A 26,952-nucleotide genomic window follows, 5' to 3' on the forward strand; every position below is an offset into this window, starting at 1 on the left:
ATAGGTCATAACCAACACTTTGAATTGTGACCGGAAACTGATTGGCAACCAATGCAGACTGCGGAGTGTTGGAGTAATATGGGCATACTTAGAGAAGCCCATAATTGCTCTCGCAGCTGCATTCTGCATGATCTGAAGTTTCCGAACACTTTTCAAAGGTAGCCCCATGTAGAGAGCGTTACAGTAGTCGAGCCTCGAGGTGATGAGGGCATGAGTGACTGTGAGCAATGACTCCCGGTCCAAATCCTAATTGAAGCAAGTGTGCCATGATTAAATCTAGGGCTAATTTGGCCTTTATTGCGGGTGTGATAGAGCTTCTTGTTTGCTATAATTTATGTAGAAGTGGGTACCATGTAAATCCATCCCCAGACATCTGAAACTTGTCAGTTGGATTTTCTGAATCCCTTGTCTTCCACTTGATCAGGGGTAGGCAAAGTTGTCTCTTCTATGACGTATGGACTTCAACTCCCAGAATTCCTAAGCTAGCAAGAATTCCTAAGCTAGCTCAAGAATTCTGGGAGATGAAGTGCACAAGTCATAGAAGAGACAATTTTGCCTACCCTTGGGCTAGATGGTACTCTCAAAGGCCAACAAAGCTTTGTGAGACAATAGCCCTATTCTCAAACCTCCACCCTTTTAGCCTTAAACATCTGGCTTTGATCTCCCACTGGGTGCAGAGACTAGGTGTTTCCCAGTTGTCCCCCATTACTAGGATTGTGGGGTTATTGGGGTATCCCTTCTGAACAGGGACCTTTTCTGTGGTCTTGGTATACACAATTTGGGTGGCAGCCATAGTTCCCTCTAAGCTGAGCAGTGAGCAATGGCTCACTTAAAAATCATCAACTCAGAGTTTTTCAAACCTGCCCAGAAGCCGAGAGGGAAAGAGAGAGGGAAAGAGTGCCGCCCAGTCCCGAAGGGACTGCCGCTCAGACAGTAAACTTTTCCGCCCCCCCCCCCCCAAAAAAAAATTAGAGGGAACACTGGTGGCAGCAAAGATTCCTGATTAGAAAGAGGATTGAAAACACACTGGAGTCCTTGATGTTTCTTTAAAGCAGGGGTCCCCAAACCTTTTATACAGGGGGCCAGTTCACTGTCCCTCGGACTGTTGGAGGGCCGGACTATAAAAAAACTATGAACAAATCCCTATGCACACTGCACATACCTTATTTTAAAGTAAAAAACAAAATAGGAACGTACTATTTAGAGGGGGGAAGAAGTCTGAAATTCATATAGGTTTATGTTTTGTTTTTAATTTTCTTTTGTTAACATCTAATTGGCTATACAAGGTTTTCTTGGCTTATAGAAAAATGTATAAAGAAAGAAGGAAGCACTTTGGCATATATTTAATAAGTTAAAAATATAATTGGTGTACTTTTTGAAGGAACATTAAGGAGGGAATTTTTAATTAAATGGATGACAAAATTAGAAAAAAAAACTTTTGCAACTTTTTTGATGATTGATATTAATTACTAACAAAATACCGCATTTTACAGTAGTCCCTCGCTATACCGCACTTCACCTACTGCGGCTTCACTTCATCGCGGGTTTCTGAGGAAGTCGATCGGCAGATTTAAACAGCCCGCCAAACTCGATCGGCAGGTTTTAAAAATATATATATATATATCTAAAATTGTAAATACTGTATTTAAATACTGTATCTAAAATAAATACTGTGTGGGAAGGGTTTATAAACACTTAAAACAATGAAAACTTACCAAACAATTACAATATAAATACTTAAATAAGTACTATCAGTCGATAAATTCCCCATCGCGGATTTCACCTATTGCAGCCAGGTCTGGAACATAACACCAGCGATAGGTGAGGGACTACTGTATTCATGAAAAATTAGATGGTACACTGTGTTGTTTGTATGTTAAGAGAATTTTTTTAAAAAAAATTACACCCCCCCAACAGTCCTTCCTCTGTCCCTCCATTCATTTCATTCTTTCTTCCTTTCTTCCTTGTTCCCTCCAATTCTTCCTTCCCTCCTTCATTCCTCTCCACTTCTCTTTCCCTCCCTCTCTTTCCCTTTTCTTTCTCTTCGCCTCGGAGGGTGGGGGTGGGAAAGCTTCCGCTGCGAACACCCAAATTATCAAGCACCGATTTACACGAACGGAGGCGGCGGCAGCTTCAAGGGATCAACAGCCGGTCCTTCTTGGTGCTGCATTGCTGCAGCCTCCGAGGCCGCCCACCACGGAGATCCCTGAGTCATGCTCTACGGCCGCATCCTCCTCAGGTTCCGCTGCCTTTTCGTTGCTTTCGGGCTGCTTCTGGACAACAGCGGCCGGTGGTGCCTTGATGTGTTTTGCAGTTGACCCTGCCACCGCCACTTTCTTGCCTTGCTCACCTCCTTCTGGCTTCTCTTCCCAGCCACCCCCTTGGATCCTCCATGCGCAACAGTTTCTCTCCCTAAAGGTGGGGAAGAAAGGGGCCAATTGCAGACCCGCTTTCCTCCCCGCCCCTTGGCTCTCCACCTCCTCCCCGCCACCGGCAGAAGCTCAGCAGCAGACCGATTCGGGAGCTTATTAGATTTATATGGGTAAAATCTCGTGCGCTGCCGCGGGCCGGATAAATGGCCTCAGCGGGCTGTATCCATCCCGTGGGCCGTAGTTTGGGCACCGCTGCTTTAAAGGGTTTCAAATCTTTCTGAGATGTTCAAAAGGCAAAAGAATCAGGAGTTGGGGAGCACCTGTTCCAGCCAGCACGTTTTATGAAAAGGCAGAAGATGCAGCAAGCAACCTGATAAGTCTTAGAAGGATAGTTCCCTCTAAGCTGAGCAGTGAGCAATCGCTCACTTAAAAATCATCATCAACTCAGAGTTTTCCAAACCTGCCCAGAAGCCGAGAGGGAAAGAGTGAGAGGGAAGGAGAGAGAGAGGAAGAGAGAGAAACAGATAGAAAAAAGAGAGGAAGGAAAAGAGAAAGAAAAAGAATGGGAGTAAGGAAGAGAGAAAATCAAAATCTAGTTTGAAACTAGCTCAACTATTTAAGTGGCATTTTGATATTGATAGAGTTGCCCTATTATGAGCTCACTGTTATAGACACACAGTACAGTATTTTATTTTGAAATTCTGAGGCAAAACAGGGTGGGTTTTTTATTTATTTTTTGTTTGTTTGTTTGTTTATTTATTTATTATTTCTGTGCCGCCCAGTCCCGAAGGGACTGCCGCTCAGACACTATACTTTTCCGCCTCCCCCCCCCAAAAAAATTAGAGGGAACACTGCTTAGAAGACTTACAAACTGAGGCAGACATGTTTGAAAAGCTAACAGGTTTATTCAGCTCATGTAACAATTGCTAACAGTAAAAGCGCTAGCTTGTCAGATAAGTGAGGCTCGCTCAGGCTAACATAGAGTGGCAAAGTTAGCACCTCTGACAGGGCTTTCTATAGTCCCACCAGAACAACTGCGACCAATCAGCTTTCAGCAATACCCGAGGTCAGCTGTGGACTTGAGGGAAGCCTGAACACATCACTCCGTCACTAGATGGAGCATTCATAGTCCTGTATGTAGTTAGGCCTTCTGATTCTCTCAGACCATCTAAGAGTTCCTGCTGAGCTTCGATTTATCAAATAGCACCCCAGAAATAATGGAGGGAGCCGCCTGGGAACAAAACACAAAACAGCATGGCAACACAAAGGGACTGTGATGGCAAGTTCATCCAGAGCTATTTTGGACTGCTGGTGCAGGTGTGGAGGGGCACCTAGGCAGGTGAGTGGCCAAATGAGCATCCCCCCCCCCCCCCAATATAACTGATAAATTGGCTGCAAGTAGAGGGAAAATTTCCCACAGTCCAGGAGCCGTTCTGAAACCAATTCACCTTTTGGATGGCATCTTCAATCTGATAACTGACAGTAACTGGCAGTTTAGCTTGCATTCATCTGGTCATAAAGCCATCAGAATTGCCATGGAGATAGCAGGTGGGTCCACCTTTTCTACAAACACCAATGCCAGGCAAATGTTTTTAGGAGGCCACTAGACAAATAACCCAAGCTGCCCATTTCTCATCTTTTTGCACAAAGATATATTTGGACTGCCTCTGTCAAGGGAAGGCTGTTGTGGTTCAGCCTGAGTCAGATGAAAGACCAGCTGCGTCTCTGCTGGCTCCATGCCCGGGGGAGGATGAGAGCGAAGAGGAATGTGATGAGGAAGAGGGGCCTGGGAGCCCTGGGGAGGGGCTCTCTTCAGCAAGTAGCTTGGAGTCTCTAGAGTCATTGGATGATGAAGCACAAGCTGTCATTGATATGCGACAGAGACGCATAGAAGGCAGCAACTGAATAGATATTATCAGCGTTGAATGAGGAACACCAGGGCTTGGGCGTGGTCCTCATTAGCAGGGAAGGGTTTATAAGGCAGGCAAACTCTTTCAACAGTGTGGAGTGTTATCTGAGTGGAATTGCTGTAATCTGCGTTGTCTCTCAGCGTTTCTGTTCCTGGCTCATGGCCCAGCAGTCTTGAAGACCTGTGGGAGGTTTGTGCCTGTTAGCAACAGCCTCGTTTATCATCAAGGATCCTGTGTTTTTGTATGGACAATTGCCTTTGTATATCTGTTTGGAGTTCCAGTGTTTTCCTGACTTGTAAGGACATTTTCTGTTGGTTATTTTTCTCTCTCTCCCTATAAAACTGTGTTTGGATTCTACCGGTGTGTCTGGCTTATCTTTTTGGGTTGGTCATAGCTTCCAGAGTGACCCAGACAGAACAGAAGGTCTACACTTCTCATCGCACCCTTTGTGCCATTTTGTATTTTCTGAAAGGGTCCCTGAAAGGATTAGAGCATATACAATGTAACCTCATGTGACAACTGAGGAGATAAAGCTTGTAAGCAAATTGGCAGACTAAAGTAACTTGTGAAAGGCAAAATGTGGATTCAGCTTCTTTGCTGCAGCTTAAAATGTGTGTTCTCAGCAACCTAAAGAGAGACAATACTAACCTCTAACAAAGCTCTGAGTTATATGCCAGAAAATGTATTTTTTTCCTACTCTAAGGTCCATTGTTCGCAGTAGTGCTGAGAAAAACATGAGGTTTGAGTAATATGAAATGTGTCTAACACTATGAGTCAGTGCAAACTGTATGAGACTATAAGAAGTTTGTCAAAAAGGTTCTTTTTCAAAGTGCCCGCTTTTTCCTTTTCCTGCTATTAAAGTGGGAGCCTAAAAAGGTCACCTAGTTTTGCTTTCTAGCTAGAAATAAAAAAGGATTATCAGTAGCCTTGTGTATAATTGGAGTCATCAGATTCTGAGCTGCATTGAAAAACCTGACAGTTCTTTCATCCCTCCCATTATTTCAGCTTAGGTGCAGACATGACCTCCAAGGTATGTGACCCTCTTCTGCCCAAGTTCCAAATTTATTTATTTATGAAAGGAAATTTACTAGCATTGGCAAGAAATTCTGACCTTTCAGTCCTCCTTAGCTGGAGACAGTGAACTTTTGTGCATGAATTCCCAATTGTTTTGTCTAGGAACAAGAATTTTCCTCCAACAAATAGAGGCCAAGTAGTTCCTATTTAAAAAGACACCTGCGAGTGGAATATCGAGAGTTTATTTATTTGGATGTTTCCTTTATTATTTTTATAAATAAGACGGAAAACACCAGCAACACAGTAAAGGAGAATATTTGTAGCTAAGGGTCGAATTGAGATGTATTTGGAGCTTTCGGAGGGCCTCCCCCTCCTAGCAATGACACCTCCCTCGTCTCTTCCCCCAACAACAACCCTGCGAGGTGGGCTGGACCGAAAGAGCGGCTGTCCCAAACTCCACTTCGGTATTGTAAGGTCCCAGAATAAACCAAACCGATTGCCCCTCGGGGCCCCAGATCTCCGCCTGCCTCAATACGGAGGGGGACTGAGGGGAGGGAGAGACCGGACGAGCAGCACTATAACAACCAACTACTCCACGCAGGCGTGGTTGAAGCAGGTTGAAGCAACGAGGGCGCCGATTGGTCGCTTTGGGGATGGCGGCGATAGGCAGGAGGACTCTTGAGGGCGGTCCTTTTAGGCGGAAGTTCTGGAGGAAAAAATGGCGTGAAGTCTCCATCCCCGGAAACAAGTAGGGCAACGAGTGAGCTGCCTGAATCGGCGACAAAGGGGACCGGAGTATGCAGGTGTGGCACAGGGGATGCTGGGAGGGTCCATTTCCTGTCCGTAAGAGGCGTTTTCAGCCCTCGCCCCCCCCCCCCCCTCTTAGCCCTTCACTTCTCGCCGCTCGCCGCAGGTCCTTTGTCTCCCCTGAGGAGAACGGACGCAGCCATTACCTGCATCTCTCTCTCCCCTGCAGGAAGACGGAGGAGCCCAGCGGGGGAAGGAAGAAAGCGCCGTCCTAGAGGAGAAGCAGGTGGAGAGCGGTCCCCCCGGAGCAGCCCTGCCCGATCCCGGCGAGGAAAGACCGGGCGGCCCCGGAGCTGCAGGAGGGATGAACCCATGGGGGCCTCGGGTGGAAGAAGAAACGCGCGGAGACCCCGAGACGGTCCTGGGGGGTGTAAAGTCTTTCGGAAGACTTCAGAATCCTCAAAGGATCCTGATGGAAAGAAAGGAATATAAGTGCCTGAAATGTGAAAAAATATTCAAACATAGTGGACATTTTCAAAGGCATCTAAGGATCCACTCAGTGGTAAAGAAATATCAGTGCCCAGAATGTGAAAAATGCTTTAAAACCAATAGACATTTTGAAAATCATCAAAGAATGCACTCATTTGAAAACCCATATCAATGCTTTGAGTGTGGAAAGAACTTCAAATGGAGGATAGGTCTTGATAAACATCAAAGGATCCACACAGGAGAAAAACCACATAAATGCCTTGAATGTGGAAAGAGCTTCAATCGGAGAGGAAGTCTTTACCTGCATCAAAGAATCCACACTGGAGAAAAACCACATAAATGCCTTGAATGTGGAAAGAGCTTCAGTCGGAGAGGAAATCTTTACGTGCATCAAAGAATCCACACTGGAGAAAAACCACATAAAGGCCTTGAATGTGGAAAGAACTTCAATGAGAGAAGAAACCTTTACCGACATCAAAAAATCCATTCAGGAGAAAAACCACATAAATGCCTTGAATGTGTAAAGAGCTTCAGTCGGAGAGGAAGTCTTTACCTACATCAAAGAATCCACACTGGAGAAAAACCACATAAATGCCTTGAATGTGGAAAGAGCTTCAGTCGGAGAGGAAATCTTTACGTGCATCAAAGAATCCACACTGGAGAAAAACCACATAAATGCTTTGAATGTGGAAAGAGCTTCAATGAGAGAAAAAACCTTTACCGACATCAAAAAATCCATTCAGGAGAAAAACCACATAAATGTCTTGAATGTGGAAAGAGCTTCAGTCGGAGAGAAAATCTTTACGTGCATCAAAGAATCCACACTGGAGAAAAACCACATAAGTGCCTTGAATGTGGAAAGAGCTTCAATCAGAGTGGAAGTCTTTACGTGCATCAAAGAATCCACACTGGAGAAAAACCACATAAATGCCTTGAATGTGGAAAGAGCTTCAGTCGGGGAGGACATCTTTACGTGCATCAAAGAATCCACACTGGAGAAAAACCACATAAATGCCTTGAATGTGGAAAGAGCTTCAATCAGAAAGGAAGTCTTTACGTGCATCAAAGAATCCACACTGGAGAAAAACCACATAAATGCCTTGAATGTGGAAAGAGCTTCAATCAGAGAGGAAGTCTTTACGTGCATCAAAGAATCCACACTGGAGAAAAACCACATAAATGCCTTGAATGTGGAAAGAGCTTCAATCAGAAAGGAAATCTTTACCAACATAAAAAAAATGCACACCGAAAAAAACCCACATAAATGCCTTGAATGTGGAAAGAGCTTCAGTCGGAGAGGAAGTCTTTACCTGCATCAAAGAATCCACACTGGAGAGAAACCACATAAATGCCTTGTATGTGGAAAGAGCTATACTCAGCGTAGAGGCCTGGATAAGCACTAAAGAATTCATGCAGGAGAAAAACGATGAAACATGTGAGAAGACCTTCAGTCCTAGACTTTATCTCATCAGATTAATTGAATCGCATGTTTAGTTTGGCCATGTGTGAATAGGTGTACAGGGAGATTTTCCTGAGTGCACAAGCCCTTAGTGTACATACAAAACAACAGAGTAATAATATTCCTGATAATAATTATAATCATTCCAATAGGAGGGTTGAGTAAAGAAGATAATAAGGGTAAGTAATAACTGCCAAATAAGGGACTTTCTCAATTGGAATACTAAACTAATCTTTCAATTGTACATACCAGATGTTTCAACTGGCTGAGACTGTTGTGACTCATGGTGCCATTTCCCATATTAATGTTCTCCTTTTAAGGCAAGACTCTTTTCAGTGGTTATACTTAATATTATGGCATGTTACTGTCCATGTAACTGTAACTGAGCAGAATGATTTCTTCCATGCAATCAATTCTTGTTTTTATACTTTTTCTACTGTATGGATTATAAGATGAAATCCAATTCTGTATCCTGGATTTCTGAGAATTACCAGTGGTCCAGGGACAACCGGTTGGTGACCACTATTTTAAATAACTCATTAGGAGCCTCTTTGATCTCCCACTAGGTAAAGAGACTAGGTGTTTCCCATTAGTGGTACATTCAAGTATTCTAGCCAAGTTGATCCCTGCAGCACCTTTTTCACCCTCTGGTCTGCCCCAGCCTGGAGAAAGGGACGGACAGGACTGGCCTTCCCCACAAGCTGACCTCCCGCTGTGCACCAGAGAGGTAGAGTGGACTTTTGGCCTTCTGGCATGGAGACTTATTGTGGCACAAAGCAACAGGTGGGGCTCTTTGTTGCAGCAGCCAGCTTGCCTCCCTCTATTTTAAATATTAAGCACTATTTTAAATGATTCGTTAGGGGCCTCTTTGATATCTCACTAGATGCAGAGACGAGGCTAGTGTAAGTCCCCTATTACTGTACTTTCTTCGTCAGCAGCTAAATGATTAGCAAAAGGTTCCTCTAGATCTGCGATTTCATTCATGGCTGCATCAGGGTTGTGTTTGACCTGGGGGCGGCATAGGTGTGGCCAGCTCAAAGTCATTCAGGTGGAGGCACCTCTGGTGGCTTGCAGTTCTTCAACTTTGCAGAGGGAAGGGGAAGAATTAAAACTCTTTGCTGCCTTTCCTCACCTGCCCTTTCAACAAATCACAAGAGAGAGGATGAGGATGTAGGATGAGATAAAAGAGGCTTTTGCTGATATTTATTTGGGAGATTCTCACCCAGGAAGGTAATCAATACCCCAGCTTGGTCCTTCTTTTAATCTAGCTGGACATTCAATGGACGGGATGGAGAAAGGGAAGTAGAGCCAGCCCTTCACTGTAGTTCCCAGAGTTGAGCTGCCCCAATTGGATTCCTATTGTTGTGATTCAGCCTGAGGCTCCTCAGGGAACGGCTGGAACTCTGCCGGATCCATGCTCAGAGGGGGAGGACGATGAACAGGAGGGGGAGGACCAGGCAGAAGAGGAAGAGGAGGAGGGAGAGCAGCCTGAGACCCCCGGGGGGGCTCTCCCCAGTGAGTAGCCTGGATTCATTAGATGAAGACGCCCAGGCTATCATAGATATGAGGCAGAGACGGGCAGCCCAAAGAAGGGGCCAATTAGCAAGGTATTTCCATCCCTGAATTGGTAACAGCTGGGTTTGGGTGTGGTTCTCCTCAGCAGGGTTGAAAAGGCAGGCCCGCCCTTACTGTATTGTGGAGAGTTATCAATTGGGAGTCCTGTGACCTTGCTTCAATTCTTGGCGTCTCTGATCCTGGCTTGTGGCTTCGAAGGCTGAAGACTTGGGGGAGGCGTGGGTTTTATTACCTCCAGTGTTGTTTTTGCCAGCAAGAATCCTGTTTTATTGCCTGGCCGTCGTGAAACCTCTGTGAAGCTTCACAGTATTCCTGTCTGTAAGAACAGTTTTTGTTACCTGTGTTTGTTTTCAAATATATAAACTGCCTTTGATTTTTACCAGTGTGTCTGGCTACTCTTTTTAGTTGGTGTTGGCGTCTGGGGGGACCCAGACAGAACACCTATGAGCACAAGTGATGGGGTTCTCCTCCCTCCTCTGTCTGTCTGGACCCTTTTGCGCAAGAAGCAGGTTGCATGAAGGCCCCTTTTCCTCCCTATGGTGGGAGGCTCCTGCATAAATTGGTTGGGGGAATAAGCACCTGTAAAGTATGGCCGGCTGGATTGACTGAATGTTAAACACAGGCTCTGGACTGGTTCTCTATAGTTACGCCACAACGGCTGCGACCAATCCTCTCTCAGCAATACCTGAGGTCAGCTGTGGATACAAGCAACAAATTCCCAGCTCATGTGTACCAGTAGGGACAATTTGAATCAGTTTGCTGAACTGGTAAAGTTCACCCCTGGGTGGCTCCACCCACACTTGCCCAGTTGCCCATTCAAACTTAAATGCTGTAAAATAATCTGACCTTTTCTCCCTCCATTCACAATAGAGCTGCTGCAAACTGTCCCCTTAAAGTACTTCGATTCCCAGGAGGGAGATGGACCTTCAAAAAGTAAAGGTTGTTTTGGAATGGCAAGCACCAAAAACCAGGAAGCAACCGAAAATTTCCTTGGTTTTGTTCGGAAACTTCAGATCGTGCAGAATGCAGCTGCGAGAGCAGTCATGGGCTTACCTAGGTATGCCCATGTTTCACCATCACTCCGCAGTCTGCATTGGCTGCCGATCAATTTCCGGTCACAATTCAAAGTGTTGGTTATGACCTTTAAAGCCCTTCATGGCACTGGACCAGAATATCTCCGAGACCGCCTCCTGCGGCACAAATCCCAGCGACCGATTAGGTCCCACAGAGTGGGCCTTCTTCGGGTCCCGTCAACTAAACAATGTTGGTTGGCGGGCCCCAGGGGAAGAGCCTTCTCTGTGGCGGCACCGGCTCTCTGGAACCAGCTCCCCCCAGAGATTAGAACTGCCCCTACTCTTCCTGCCTTCCGTAAACTCCTTAAAACCCACCTTTGCCGTCAGGCATGGGGGAATTGAAACACCTCCCCCGGGCATGTTCAATTTATACATGGTATGCTTGTGTGTGTGTCTGTTAGTATATGGGGTTCTTTTAAATCTTTAAATATTTTAAAGTTATTTGGATTATTTATGATTTGTTCTATCTTGTCGTGAGCCGCCCCGAGTCTTCGGAGAGGGGCGGCATACAAATCTAAATAATAAATAAATTAATTAATTAATTCCTTCCTCTGTCCATGTGGCTTTGCCCCAACTGATTTATTATGCACTAAACCCACAACAACCAACCCACAACCAGGTCAAGCTCTACAGTGGACGATGGAACACCAGCATGCATTTGAAACACTAAAAACACTCTTTGCTCGTGAGCCTCTACTGAAACATCCTGATCAGGATTTATCCTTTGTAGTACAGGCAGACGCAAGTAATGTAGCAATGGGGGCTGTTATATTGTGGAAGGCGAAATAAGGCATCAGCCATGAAACTTTAACCGGCCGGAACATATTTCCATTCAAATCAAGCTGCACCCACAGAATTGGTAGGGGAGAAATTTGAATGTCACTACTGGAGGGCAGGGATTGGTAGAAAAATTCCTTTGGGAAGAGAGTCCTCTGGAGGACCTAGGATTCTCCAAAGGAGGAATATTGATGCCCAGAATGTTTTGCATCCTTGTTTCGTGGGCCAGAGGAGAGACAGAGATTAGGTCAAGAGGAGGCAGGTGGGGAAACTGCAGGGCCCTTGTGGGTGGTCCGAAGGTCAGACAGGATGCAGAGTGTTGAATTTTCTTTACAGGGCCAAAGGGCAATGGGTATAACCTCAGGGACAGGTTAAGGACTGTCATAATGGTTGAATGCAGGCTACCTCTATAGCTATTGCGGCCATCACAAAAATAATATTTATGGTAACCAATTGAAGGGTTTTCAGACAAAACAATCATTTTTTAGCCAGATTCTGACCCTCTTTTAATCTGGTTTCGTTGAAGGTAGAAAGGAGTTAGAAACATAGAAGACTGACGGCAGAAAAAACCCTCATGGTCCATCTAGTCTGCCCTTATACTATTTCCTGTATTTTATCTTACAATGGATATATGTTTATCCCAGGCATGTTTAAATTCAGTTACTGTGGATTTACCAACCACGTCTGCTGGAAGTTTGTTCCAAGGATCTACTACTCTTTCAGTGAAATAATATTTTCTCACGTTGCTTTTGATCTTTCCCCCAACTAACTTCAGATTGTGTCCCCTTGTTCTTGTGTTCACTTTCCTATTAAAAACACTTCCCTCCTGAACCTTATTTAACCCTTTAACATATTTAAATGTTTCGATCATGTCCCCCCTTTTCCTTCTGTCCTCCAGACTATACAGATTGAGTTCATAAAGTCTTTCCTGATACGTTTTATGCTTAAGACCTTCCACCATTATTCTTGTAGCCCGTCTTTGGACCCGTTCAATTTTGTCAATATCTTTTTGTAGGTGAGGTCTCCAGAACTGAACACAGTATTCCAAATGTGGTCTCACCAGCGCTCTATATAAGGGGATCACAATCCCCTTATATAGAGTTATTCTTTTTTCTTTGCTTATCATGGACTGGTGGTTTGGAGTTTCATCATTCATCATCATTCGCATTCTTCAGTCTCCAAAGACTATGATATCATGCTCTGGAAAAAGTTCCTAAAACAGCATGTAGTGTGACTAAAAAAGCCAATCCCAGAGGGGCAGTCTCTCCGACACTGAGGGCAGATACTTTCTGTCCCCTGCACGGCCCTCAGATTTCGCCGGTTCCTGGACTGTCCCTTTGCTTCAGCTTGGCAAACAAGTGTCTCTTGGAAATTTATGTATTTATGTATGTATGTATGTATGTATGTATGTATGTATGTATGTATGTCTTTCTTTCTTTCTTTCTTTATTTATTTCTTTGTTTGTTTGTTTGTTTGTTTGTTTGTTGATTGATTGATTGATTGGATTTATATGCCGCCCCTCTCCGAAAACTCAGGGTGGCTAACAGCAATCATAAACAGTGTACAATAATAATCCAATACTAAAAGCGAATTAAAAACCCCTTAATATAAAAAACCAAACATACATACAAGCATACCATATATACAGTTGTGATGGCCTAGGGGGAGAAAAAGTCTTAATTCCCCCATGCCTGGCGGCAGAGGTGGGTTTTAAGTAGCTTACGAAAGGCAAGGAGGGTGGGGGCAATTCTGATCTCTGGGGGGAGTTGGTTCCAGAGGTTCGGGGCCGCCACAGAGAAGGCTCTTCCCCTGGGTCCCGCCAAGCCGCATTGTTTAGTTGATGGGACCCAGAGAAGACCCACTCTGTGGGACCGAACTGCTCGCTGGGATTCGTGCCGCAGAAGGCGGTCCCTGAGATAATCTGGTCTGGTGCCATGAAGTGCTTTGTAGATCATACCCAACACTTTGAATTGTGGCAGGAAACTGATCGTCAACCAATGCAGACTGCGGAGTGTTGGTGTAACATGGGCATATTTGGGAAAGCCTGTGATTGCTCTCGCAGCTGAAATGAAGGCCATGCACTACCTTTAGCCTGCCTCAGAGGTCAGGTTTTCCCAGTTGCTAATGTCCATTCCCAAGGCCTTTAGATCCCTCTTACAGACAGCATTAGGTCTTGAAAGCTTAGAACTACGACGCCTAAAACACGATCTAAGTATTACCCACAAGATCATATGCTGCAACGTTCTACCTGTCAATGACTACTTCAGCTTCAACCGCGACAACACAAGAGCACGCAACAGATTCAAACTTAATATTAACCGCTCCAAACCTGACTGTAAAAAATACGACTTCAGCAACCGAGTTGTCGAAGCGTGGAACTCATTACCTGACTCAGTAGTGTCAACCCCTAACCCCCAACATTTTTCCCTTAGACTATCCACGATTGACCTCTCCAGGTTCCTTAGAGGTCAGTAAGGGGCGTGCATAAGTGCACCAGTGTGCCTTCCGTCCCCTGTCCAATTGTCTCTCCTTTATCTCCTTTATCTTTTCTTCCTTTCAAATTTGTTCACCTATACTTTTATATCTTTTCTATTCGCTTCTTTTGTTATATTACTACATATCTATTCTCTTCAATGTGTATTATGTATTGGACTAAATAAATAAATAAATAAAATATAATGTCGCAGCTGTGGTCTCCCTCTGGGGTGCTTTCCATGCACTAATTCTCCATACAGGAGATGTTTCAGAATCCAGCCATTAACCATTCTCACAACATGGCCAAGCCAGCGTTGGTGGCAAAAGGAAGGATCAGGGATGGGGTGCGTGGGGAGGAAAGCAGCCTAGCTTCTTGTTGCTGGCAAAAGTGTTCGGAAACTTCAGATCGTGCAGAATGCAGCTGCGAGAGCAATCATGGGCTTCCCAAGATATGCCCATGTTACACCAACACTCCGCAGTCTCCATTGGTTGCCGATCAGTTTCCGGTCACAATTCAAAGTGTTGGTTATGACCTATAAAGCCCTTCATGGCATCGGACCAGAATACCTCCGGGACCGCCTTCTGCTGCACGAATCCCAGCGACCGGTTAGGTCCCACAGAAGTTGGCCTTCTCCGGGTCCCGTCAACTAAACAATGCCGTTTGGCGGGACCCAGGGGAAGAGCCCCGACACTCTGGAACCAGTTCTCCCCGGAGATTAGAACTGCCCCCACCCTCCTTGCTTTTCATACAGTTCTTAAGACCCATCTCTGCCGTCAGGCATGGGGGAACTGACACATCTCCCCTGGGCCTATACAGTTTATACATGGTATGTTTATGTGTATGTTTGCTTTTAATAATGGGGTTTTTAGTGTTTTTTAAATTATTAGATTTGTTCTTACAGTGTTCTTGTTATTGTTGTGAGCCGCCCCAAGTCTACGGAGAGGGGCGGCACACAAATCTAATAAATAAATAAATACATAAACACATAAACAAACAAACAAACAAATAAATAATAAAATTAAATGCAGGATTTGGAACCCTGGCTCTATGGAACCAACTCCCCGCCCTGTCCCCACTCTACTGGCCTTCTGGAAAGTTGCATAGAAACGGATTCTTGCCTAAAAGACAGATAAGGATTGCATGAATGGTGTGTATGTATATATGTATGACCGCCATTTCTTATATTAACTTTTAAAGGGGTTTTAGTTTGTTAATATTTTAGCCTTAGATAATGTTCGACTTCTTTTACTGTTTTGTATCTATTTATTGTATTCATACTGTTGTTGTAAGTAAACATGCATTATAATTCAGATTTCAAAATGAACAAGGATTGGACAAAATTTTATTTGGCCCAGAAGAAAAAATGATTTTGAAATCATACAACTTTCAAATGCAATTTAAATTGGAGAAAGAAGTAGTGGACTATGATCGCATGAGCACAAAATTTTGGGTATTTATTTATTTATTTATTAGATTTGTATGCCACCCCTTTCCATGGACTCGGGGCAGCTCACAACACAATAAAACAATTCATAACAAATTTAATAATATACAATTTAAAATTTAAAATAGTTAAAAACCCCCATTTTTAAGCAGACATACCCACAAACATACCATACATAAATTATATAGGCCCGGGGGAGATGTTTCAATTCCCGCATGCCTGACAACAAAGGTGGGTTTTGAGAAGAAAGGCAAGGAGGGTAGGGGCAGTTCTAATCTCTGGGGGGAGCTGGTTCCAGAGGGTCGGGGGCCGCCACAGAGAAGGCTCTTCCCCTGGGGCCCGCCAACCGACATTGTTTAGTTGACGGGATCCGGAGAAGGCCCACTCTGTGGGACCTAATCGGTCGCTGGGATTCGATGGTATGCATTTAATTCAGCAGAATGGGATAAAACTCGGGAGACAAATTACAAATTGACCTTAGCAGCATCATATAAGGAAAATACAGTGGAACCTCGACATATAAGCAGCTCTACTTACAAGCTACTCGAGATAAGAGCTGGGAGGGGAGCGACATTTTTGTTCGCCTCCCGAGCTCACATTCGGGATACGAGCGCCAAGGAGCTGTCTCCTGAAGCCGAACGCTAACTTCCGCGTTCGGCTTCAGGAGACAGCTCCTTGGCGCTCGTATCCCGCGTGTTTTAAAAGGTTGCAGCCGGCCTGGGGGGCTCGGGGGGGTGCTGGCAAGCCCCCCAGGCCGGCTGCAACCTTTTAAAACACCCGCCCCGCTTCGCAGCTGTCTCCTGAAGGCGAACGCTAACTTCCGCGTTCGGCGGCAGCGGTTTTTTTTTGTTGTTGCACGGATTAATTGACTTTACATTGTTTCCTATGGGAAACAATGTTTCGTCATACGAGCGTTCCGACTTACGAGCCTCCTTCCGGAACCAATTAGTCTCGTAAGTCGGGGTTCTACTGTATTTATAAAATGTTTTGCTAGCACCTCCCCCAGCACGATTGGCAAGGAACTTTCCGACAGTGTCTTTGAAATATGGCAAATGTAAGGAGGAGCAAGGGACCTACTCTCATGCCCTAAAACTAATGCATTCTGGAACAAAATAAGAAACTGCATGGAGGAAATCATACAACAGGAAATTTACTTAAAGCTGGAATTGTTCTTGTTGGGAATATTTAGAGAAAATTTTAAAAAGGAGGAACATTATTTAATATTGCATATAAGTGCAGCGACTAGAATAACATATGCACTGAGTAGGAAAACTGACAATACGCCGACATCCTCGATGATTAGAAAAATATGTTGTGAGATGTACAAACTAACTATGGAGATACAGTACATAAAAAAGAAGACACTGAATTTTATGAAGCATGGAACAGATGGTATACCTGGTAAAACATAATAAAAACTTTAAAATTTGGTTGCAAAAAAAAGGACGATTTGTGATGAAACTAAATATTCTATGAGAAACAAGTGAAATATATGTAAGTAAAGTGGAAGAGATAGATTTGGAAAATATTCTAGGAAACTTAATTTTGTAAAGATAGATTTAGATAAATATTTGATTTGATTTGATTTAATTGGATTTGTATGCCGCCACTCTCCGAGGACTCGGGCGGCTCACAGCATGTACAGAAAAACAAGGAACAATAATATCAATCTAATTAATACATTAAAAAACAATCTTAAAATTCTAATTAAAAAAACTCAATATCATTCATTCAACAGTCAAACTAAAGCATTCATTGCTCAGGGGGGAAGATCTAAGGAACCCCAGGCCTGGCGGCAGAAATGTGTTTTTAAACTCTTGGAAGAGGAGGAGGGTGGGGGCAGTACGAATCTCCAGGGGGGAGCTGATTCCAGAGGGCCGGGGCCCCCACAGAGAAGGCTCTTCTCCTAGGTCCCGCCAGCCAACATTGTTTGGTCGACAGGACGCTAAGGAGACCAACTGTGGGACCTAATCGGTCGCTGGGATTCGTGCGGCAGAAGGCGGTCTCGAAGATAGTCTGGTCCTATGCCATGTAGGGCTTTATAGGTCATAACCAACACTTTGAATTGTGTCCAGAAACAGATCGAGAGCCAGTGCAGTCCGCGGGATATGGGCATGTCTCGGAAGGCCCAAAACTGCTCACGCAGCTGCATTTTGGACGACTTGGTTTCCGAACACTCTTCAACGGTAGCATTATGAATGTTAAAAGAAAAACAAAAATATTGAAACTTGGAAATAGATTTAGAAATACGTCAAAAAAGCTGTAAAAGTGATTAGTTCTTTTTGTGTTTGTTTTGTCTTATATATTTCTTCTTTTTTATTTCTGCTTTGTATGTTGTTTTCAATGGAAAAAGTTAATAAAGATTTTTATTTTTTTTAAAGTGAGAATATGGCTAGTATTGCACAAAGCTTAGAGAATCCCTTGTGGTTTCTACTGGAAGACAATGGGGCCATTGAGAAAATCCAACTGACAAGAGTTTCAGATAAATGGGGAGGGATTTACATGGTGCCCAAATTTGGAAAACCCACATAAATTATTCAATGACAAGAAGTTCTTTCATATCCACAACAATAAAGGGCCAAATTAGCACTGGATCCAGTCAAGGCACACTTGTTTCAATTAGGATCTGAGTCAGATAACCATTTAAAAGGCAATTTATTAGACTATGGTAGCAAATAAATTTCCCTTAATGAAAAGTGGGAATGAATCTAGGATACAGAATCGGGTTCCTTTTATACTCCATACAGCAGAAAAAGTACAAAACAGGAGTTGGCTGCATGGAAGAAATAATTTTGCTCAGTTACAGTTACATGGAAAGTAACATACCATAATAAAGTATAACCACTGAAACAAGCATTGCCTTAAAAGGAGGACGCTCACTTCAGAAATGGCATAATGAATCACAAAAGCCTACTGTGAAAAGGTACAATTTCAGCCAGTTGAAACATCTCACATATACGATTGAAAAAGTCCTTTATTATTCAGCTTGAGCAAGTCTCTTATTTGGCAGTTATTATTTACCCTTATTATCTTCTTCGCTCAACCCACATATCGGAATTATTATAATTATCATGAATATCGTTATTCTGTTGCTTTGCATATACACTGAGAGTTTGTGCTCTCGGGACAAATTCCTTTTATGCCTATTCACATTTGCCTAAATTAAATATGCAATTCAATTCTTGAGATACACTCTGGGACTGAAGTTCTTCTCACACTCATGTTTATCATTTTACTCCTGCATGAATTCTTTGGTGCTGATGCAGGCCTCTACGCTGAGCATAGCTCTTTCCACATTCAAGGCATTTATGTGGCTTTTCTCCAGAATGGATTTTTTGATGTAGTGAAAGTTTTCCTATCTGACTGAAGCTCCTTCCACACTCCAGACATTGATACGGTTTTTCCCATGAGTGGATTCTTTGATGTCTGTCCAGGTGTCCTCTCCGACTGAAACTCTTTCTACAATGCAGACACTGATGTGGTTTTTCTCCTGTGTGAATTCTTTGATGTCGACGGAGTTTTGAAGTATTCGTGAAGGTCTTTCCACACTCCAGGCATTTATAGCGTTTTTCTCCTGTGTGTATTCTTTCATGGAGATCAAGACTTCCCTTTTGACTGAAGCTCTTTCCACACTGCAGACATTTATGTGTTTTTTCTCCTGTGTGACTCATTTGATGTCCATACAGGTGTCCTCTCCTACTGAAACACTTTCCACATTCAAGGCATTTGTGTGGTTTTTCTTCTGAATGGATTGTTTGATGCAGGAAAAGATGTCCTCTGTGGCTGAAGCTCTTTCCACATTCCAGGCATTTGTGTGGTTTTTCTCCCGAGTGGATTTTTTGATGCAGGTAAAGTTTTCCTCTCCGACTGAAGCTCTTTCCACACTGCAGACATTTATGTGGTTTTTCTCCTGTGTGAATCATTTGATGATCATACAGAGTTCCTCTCGCACTGAAACACTTTCCACATTCGAGGCATTTATGTGGTTTTTCTCCTGTGTGGATTCTTTCATGTCGATGGAGGTTAGCTGCCTGAGTAAAGCTCTTTCCACACTCCAGGCATTCGTAAGGTTTTTCTCCTACATGGATTCTTTGATGGTCATCGAGACTTCTCCTTCGACTGAAGCTCTTTCCACACTCCAGGCATACATTTGGCTGGTGGATTCGCAGATGATTCTCAAGGAATTGAATTGTGTTGAAGCATTTTTCACACTCCCTACATTGATAGGGTTTTTGTAAATGGAGTCTTTGATGTCGATAAAGATGTGCACTCTGCCGGAAGCTCTTTCCACACTCTAGGCATTTACAAGGTTTTTCTCCTGTGTGGATCCTTTGATGTTGATCAAGATCGCCTCTATTGTTAAAGTTCTTTCCACACTCAAAGCATTTATGTGGGTTTCCAACTGAGTGGATTCTTGCATGATTTTCAAAATGTATATTTCTTTTGAAGCATTTTTCACATTCTGGGCATTGATATTCCTTTTTCCCTGAGTGGGTCCTTAGATGCCTTTGGAGATGGTCGTTTCTTTTAAAGGATTTTTCACATTCCAAGCATTGATATTCCTTTCTTTCCACCTGGATCCTACCGGGATTCCCGGGTCTTCCGAAGGACCCTCCGCCCTCTAGGATCGTCTCGGGGTCTCCGCCCGTTTCCTTCTCCCCGCATCGCCCTCCAGACTGTCTCCTTCCTCGGGGTCCCCCTGGGCTCATCACTCCCACAGCCCCGAAGCCTCTCGGCCTTTCCCCACCGTCTCCCGGGGAAGTCGAGCCGGGACTGAGCAGGGCTGCTCCGCGGAGTCCGCTCTCCTCCTCCTCTCGGGCGGCACTTCCTTCCTTCCCCCGCTGGGGGAGGAGAGGCGGGTCACGGATGCGTCCTATTCCCCTCAGGGGGAGACACAGGGCCGGGGATGAGAGGGAAGGACGAAGCCTCCCTCCTCCCTTCTACGAAAGAGACCCTCCCAGACTGCAACTCCCAGCATTTCCTGCGCCAAACCTGCATCATCCAAACTCCTCTGTCGCCAATTTTGTTGCCCATTCTTTTGCGGAAGTGGAGGCTTCACGCCCTTTTCTTTAGAACTTCCGCCTGTTCCTTTGGAGGGACCGCCCCTGCCAATTGGCGACATCCCCATAGCGACCAATCGGTGTCCGCCTTCCTTTGACCAGCAGGATGGTCCCTTGCACGTGAGGCGGAGGGTTTCCTTTGAACTTTGTGGTCTCTCCCTCCCCTCCGTTTTGAGGCAGGCGGAGGTCAGGGGCTCTTCTGGGCCTGCGAATGGGAACCGGTTTGGTTTATTCCGGGACCTTACAAGACCCTGAGGTGGAGTTTGGGACAGCCGCTCTTTCGGTCCAGCCCACCTCGCAGGGTTGTTGTTGAGGGAAGAGACGAGAAAGCTGTCATTGCTAGAAGGGGCGGCGCTCCGAGAGCTCCAAAAACCCCTCAGTTCAACCCTCAGCTACAAATATTCTTTATTGTGTTGCTGGTGTTTTCCGCCTTATTTGTAAAAATAATAAACGGAGTATCCAAATGAATAAACAAACTCGCTCTGTTTGACTCGAAAGTGTCTTTTTAAAATAGCAGCTACATGGCCTCTATTTGATGCAGGAAAATTCTTGTTCCTGGGTGGAAGAATTCGGAATTCATGCACAAAAGCAGACCGTATCCAGTTAAGGAAGACTGGAAGGTCAGAATCTCTTGACAATGGTTCCTGCTAGAAAATTTTTTCCTTTGGAAAAAAGGAGCAGGGAATCAAGCAATTTAGATAAGATCCGTTGGATTCTTTCTGGATCTTTTAAACTGCTGGATCCCTTATTTATTTTTATTTATTTATTTATTTTGTCCAATGCACAATGAGGATTTTAGTGGGTATATATCTATATACATACCGTAGTAAAATACATAAAGGTTATAAAGGAGATACTCATAGTAAAATATATCTAAGAAATAATAGAAAAGAAGATATAGTAATAGAACATATCAATGAAAGAGTAGAAGAGATATAGGAATAGAAGAAAGGTATAGGAGATATAGGAGAGCAATAGGACAGGGGACGGACCTCTTAGGAATCTGGATAGGTCAACTGTAGATAATCTAAGGGTAAAGTGTTGGGGGTTTGGGGATGACACTAATGAGTTCCATGCTTCGACAACTCAGTTACTGAAGTCATATTTTTAACAGTCAAGTTTGGAGCGGTTAATATTAAGTTTAAATCTGTTGTGTGCTCTTGTGTTGTTGTTGTTGAAGCTGAAGTAGTCACCGACAGGCAGGACATTGCAGCATATGATCTTGTGGGCAATACTTAGATCTTGTTTAAGGCGTCTTAGTTCTAAACTTTCTAGGCCCAGGATTGAAAGTCTAGTCTCGTAGGGTATTCTATTTCGAGTGGTGGAGTGAAGGGCTCTTCTGGTGAAGTATCATTTACATTATAACATTATAATATTTGGAACGGGGACAAAAGAGGATCATGTGCCTTAGAGGTCATTTCTGCACCTAAGCAGAAATAATGGGAGGGAGCTGACCTGGGATGATGGAACTGTCAGATTTTTCAATGCAGCTCAGAATCTGTTGAATCCAATGATACACGAGGCTACTGATAATCAGCTTTATTTCTAGCTAGAAAGCAAAACTGGGTGACCCTTTTAGTCTCCCACCTTAATAGCAGGAAGAGAAAAAAACGGGCACGTGCAACCCCCCCTTTTTTTGTTCAACTTCTTATACTCTTACACAGCTTACACTGACCATCATAGTGTTAGAAGCATTATTTCATATGATGCAAACCTAATGGTTTTTTCAGTGCTTCTGCTATCAGTGGACCTTAGAAGGGGAAAAATACATTTTCTGGAATATAATTCAGAGCTTTGTTAGAGGTTAGTATTATTGTCTCTCATTAGATTGCTGAGAATACACATTTTAAGCTGCAGCAAAGAAGCGGAATCCCCATTTTGCATTTCACAAATTAGTTTGGCAATTTGCCTGCAGGCTTGTTTATCTCCTCAGATGGCACATTAGGTTACAATGGAGCTGAGATCTGCAGGGAACCAAAGGTCAAGTTAGGCACCCTCTGTGCATGGTCTAATCATTTTAAGGACTCTTTCAGAACAAAACACAAAATAGTATGGCAATACAATGGGAAGTTGCCCCCGAAATACATTAATATGTAGAGCTTCCCTTGGCAGAGGCTACATACATCCAAAGATCTGCCTTCTGTGCAAAAAGATAAGAAATTGGCAGCTTGAGTAATTTGTCTGGTTGCCCCCTAAAGACTTTTGCCTGGCATTGATGTATGTAGAAAAATTCCATTTTTAATGGGTACCAGTTCACAGGAAAACAGAATAAAGGCTATCAAATCTTTTTTACAACCAGGGGCACTCCATTGGGGTTTGGTCAATCAAAAAGCATAAACTTCAACATCTAAAAATTAATCATTTACCATGAAGGAAACAAATTTAAATAAATAAATAAAAATTCTAGAGTTATAATTTTAAGACAAAAATCTAAAATTTAATATGCAATTCAATTCCTGAAATACACTCTGGCACTGGTGTCAATGGAGGCTATTATGCTTAATAAAGTTTTTTCCACACTCAAGATATTTATATGGCTTTTCTCATGAAAAAGGGAGAAAAGGAAGAGGTGGGATGGAATGCGAGGCTTGTGAGGAATGGCATCCAAGCATTGTCGCTTCCCTTGAGAAATTGTTTCCATCTCAAGGATATCCCATGCAGATATCCTAGCATAGCTGGTTGGTTCCCCATAACAAAATGTAATGAAATGGTTGGTGGACCGGAGGAATGACTGAAACAAATTAAAACAGCATGGACAAAATTACTGCATGTAGCCTGTGTTGATTTTAAATGTACATTTCATTACATTTTGAGAGATATCTTTATGAGGAGCTTGGAATATACAGTAGAAGTAGTTTTTCTCATTCAGTAATTGTATGAAATGTGCTAACTGTCCTCTTTAGAAAAATCTCACAGGGTTGTATTTTGACCTCCACCTTCTTCAAGGAGCACCTCCACTCTTCCTTAGGTCAACTGACCATCTCCTACTTACACCTCCCTCAATCCTTGGGCTCTGATGTGCTTCTCCTGTATGCTGAAAATATGGTTGGTATCTCACAAAGCTTTCTTGGCCTTAGCCTGATTGTAATAAATTCGTAATTTACTCTTTTGTTTTGGCACACGCCAAAACATCAAATAAACTTTGGATGTGAGTAATTTGACACCTCTTGGGATTACTGAGCAGTAATTGGGAATTGTTTTTACAAGACTTTGCATATAAAATTAATTTATTTTCCTTGCTGAACTCACTGAGGGTAATTGCCATTAGCCCGGCATAACAATTCCCAAGAAGGAAAATCAAAATACAGGATAGAGAGGAAAAGAGTTACAAAGTGAGGGATATACCCAGGCCTCCCCTCCCAACACAATCAAAATGGGAGCATCCCAATAGGGATCTAAGGGACCCAACAGAGCATCTCTTCTAGCGATTTCTGCAGGAGGACAAGGGGATGATTGAGAGAATCCAACTGACAAGAGTTTCAGGTGTGTTGTTCATGCATGGGCATGCATCCCAGCGAGAGTTTGCTTCTGCAAATGCGCAGAATCTCACGAGGGACATGCATGCGTGCAAGATTTTGGTGATTTTTTTGCTTCTGCGTGCACAAAAACAAAAAATTGCCAAAGTCTCATGCTCATGGACGTCCCCTCATGAGATTTTGCTTTCTGTGCATGTGCAGAAGCAAAATCACCCAAAGCTGCATGCACAGCACACCAGGAGTGGCAACCTGGTATATGTGTATGCAAGTAATTGAGAGAGAGGAATGGTGGTTTTTCTCCTGAATGGATTATTTGATGCACATAAAATGTCCTTTCTGACTGAAGTTCTTTCCACACTCCAGAAATTTACGTGGGTTTTCTCCAGTGAGAATCATTTGAGGTCCATACAGATATCTTCTCCTACTGAAACACTTTCCACATTCCAGGCATTTATGTTGTTTTCTCCTGAATGGATTATTTCATGCAGGTAAAGTTTTCCTTTCCGACTGAAGCTCTTTCCACACTCCAGACATTGATATAGTTTCTCTCCTGTGTGAATTCTTTGATGCTTAAGAAGATTTCCCCTATGACTGAAACCTTTTCCACACTCCAGACATTTATGTGGTTTTTCTCCAGTGTGAATCATTTGATGTCCATACAGATGTCCTCTCCTACTGAAACACTTTCCACATTCCAGGCATTTATGTGGTTTTTCTCCTGAATGGGTTTTTTTATGCAAGTAAAGGTGTCCTGACTGACTAAAGCTCTTTCCACACTCAAGACATTTGTGTGGTTTTTCTCCCGAGTGGATTCTTTGATGCAAGTACAGGTGTGCTGTCTGAGTGAAGCTCTTTCCACACTCAAGGCATTTATGTGGTTTTTCTCCAGAGTGGATTCTTTGATGCATGTAAAGTTTTCCACTCTGACTGAAGCTCTTTCCACACTCGAGACATTTATGTGGTTTTTCTCCTGAGTGGATTCTTTGATGTCGACAGAGGTTTGAGGCATCAGTAAAGCTCTTTCCACATTCCAGGCATAAATGTGGCTTGTGAGTTCTTATATGTTTTTCAAGGATGTGAATTGTTTTGAAGCATTTTTCACATTCCTGGCATTCATACTCTCCTTGAAAATGAAGTCTTTGATGTTCATACAGAGTTCCCCTCAGGCGGAATCTCTTTCCACATTCGAGGCATTTATGAGGTTTTTCTCCTGTGTGGATCCTTTGATGTTGATCAAGTTTGCCTCTACAGTTGAAGTTCTTTCCACACTCAAAGCATTGATATAGGTTTCCAATTGAGTGGATTCTTAGATGGTTTTCAAAACGTCTATTTGTCTTGAAGCATTTTTCACAGTCTGGGCATTGATATTCCTTTTCTCCTGAGTGGATCCTCAGATGCCTTTGAAGATATCCATTTCTTTTAAAGGATTTTTCACATATCAGGCACTGATATTTCTTTCCTCCCTCCTGGATCCTTTGGGGATTCCTGGGTCTTCCGAAGGTCCCTCCGCCCTCCTGAACAGTCTCGTGGTCTCCGCCAGTTTCCTTCTGCTTGGATCGGGCTCCAGGCACCCTCTTTTCCCGAGGTCTCCCTGCGCTCATCCTTCCTGTACCACCGGAACCTCCCAGCCTTTACCCGCTGTCTCCCGAGGAAGCCGCGCAAGGACTGGGCAGGGCTGCTCCGCGGGTCCCGCTCACCTCCTCCTCCTGGCTGGCGCTTCCTTTCTGCCACCTCCGGGATCCTCCGGGATCCTCCGTCCTCCTGCGGGGGAGAAATAGAGGCGGGTCACGGGTGCGTCCCCTTCCCTTCAGGGGTTACACAGAGCCTTCCACTCTTACGAACCGAAAAGAGACCCTCCCAACATCCCCTGCGCCAAACTGCATCTTCCGGTCTCCTCTGTCGCCAATTCAGGCAGCTCCCTCGTTGCCCGTTCTTTTCCGGAAGTGGAGGCTTCACGCCCTTTTTTCCAGAAGTCCAGCCTGTTCCTTTTGGAGGCCTGCCATAAGGAGTCCTCCTGCCAATCGCCGACATCCCCTGAGCGACCAATCGGTGTCGGCCGCCTTCCTTCAACCAGCCAGATGGCGCCTGCGTAGCGACGACGGTTGTTGTGGTGGTGTTCCGGGGAAGTGGGGTGGGGTCTTCTCTTGAACTCTGCAGTCCCGTCTTCCACCCCTCCCTCCTGCTCCCCTCTCCCGTATTGAGACTGGCGGAGGTCAGGGGTTCTTCTGGACTGAGAGGGGCAACCCGGGTGATTTATTCTGGGACCTTACAAGACCCTGAGGTGGAGTTTGGGACAGCCGCTCTTTCGGTCCAGCCCACCTCGCAGGGTTGTTGGGGGAAGAGAGGAGGAAGGTGTCGTCATTGCTAGAAGGGGTGGGGGCCCCGCGAGCTCAAAAGACCCCTCCGTTCAACCCTCAGCTACAAATATTCTCCTTTATTGAGTTGCATATGTTCTCCGACTTATTTGTAAAAATAATAAAAGCAGCATCCAAATAAATAAACTCTCTATATTTGACTCGCAAGAGTCTTTTCCATTAGCAACTACAAGGCCTCTATTTGACGCTGAAAAATTCTTGTTTCTGGATATAAGAATTTGGAATTCATGCACAAAAGCAGACCTTTTCTAGTTAAAAAGGATCTAAGGAATAGAAGGTTAGAACCCCAACCCTGCCAATGGCTCCTGCTAGTGAATTTCCTTTCACTCCAACACATTGTTAGGAAAAGGGAGCAGGAAATTATGCAATTTTGATACGATCTAACTTGGATTCTTTCTGGGTCTTTTTAACTGTTGCATCCCTCAATATTTGGAACTTGGCCAAAAAGGGGTCCTGTGCCTTGGAGGTCATGTCTGCACCTAAGCAGAAATAATGGGAGTGAGTTCACCTGAAATGATGGAACTGTCAGGTTTTTCAATGCAGCTCAGGTTCTGGTAAATCCAATAATACACAAGGCTACTGATAAGCAGCTTTTATGTCTAGCTAGAAAGCAAAACTGGGTGCCCCTTTTAGTCTCCCACCTTAACAGGAAGGCAGAGAGAAAAGTAGCCAAGTGCAAGAAAAACCTTTTGTTTCCAACTGGGC

The 26,952-nt window shown here is 44.0% G+C and overlaps 1 protein-coding gene, 1 long non-coding RNA gene and 1 pseudogene across 2 annotated transcripts; 1 reads left to right on the forward strand and 2 right to left on the reverse strand.

Annotated features, from left to right (window-relative positions):
- Window positions 1-3,519: 3,519 nt before the first annotated feature.
- LOC139171095 (uncharacterized) lies at window positions 3,520-5,524 on the reverse strand. Its single transcript, XR_011559697.1, has 3 exons — window positions 5,394-5,524; window positions 4,931-5,005; window positions 3,520-3,603 (listed from the first exon to the last, which is right to left on the reverse strand). It is a non-coding gene; the product is annotated as an uncharacterized lncRNA (long non-coding RNA).
- A 477-nt stretch (window positions 5,525-6,001) lies between these two features.
- The window catches only part of LOC139171090 (zinc finger protein 721-like), a 37,674-nt pseudogene continuing 16,723 nt past the window's right edge, over window positions 6,002-26,952 (forward strand).
- Window positions 18,295-25,842, reverse strand: LOC139171092 (zinc finger protein 850-like). The gene is made up of 2 exons (XM_070758899.1): window positions 24,411-25,842; window positions 18,295-19,726 (listed from the first exon to the last, which is right to left on the reverse strand). Exons 1-2 carry the CDS (start codon window positions 25,471-25,473, stop codon window positions 18,564-18,566), a joined length of 2,226 nt encoding a protein of 741 aa, XP_070615000.1. The 5' UTR covers window positions 25,474-25,842; the 3' UTR covers window positions 18,295-18,563.

This window comes from Erythrolamprus reginae, chromosome 8 (genome assembly GCF_031021105.1).
Source record: "Erythrolamprus reginae isolate rEryReg1 chromosome 8, rEryReg1.hap1, whole genome shotgun sequence".
In the NCBI taxonomy this organism is placed as follows: Eukaryota; Metazoa; Chordata; class Lepidosauria; order Squamata; family Dipsadidae; genus Erythrolamprus; species Erythrolamprus reginae.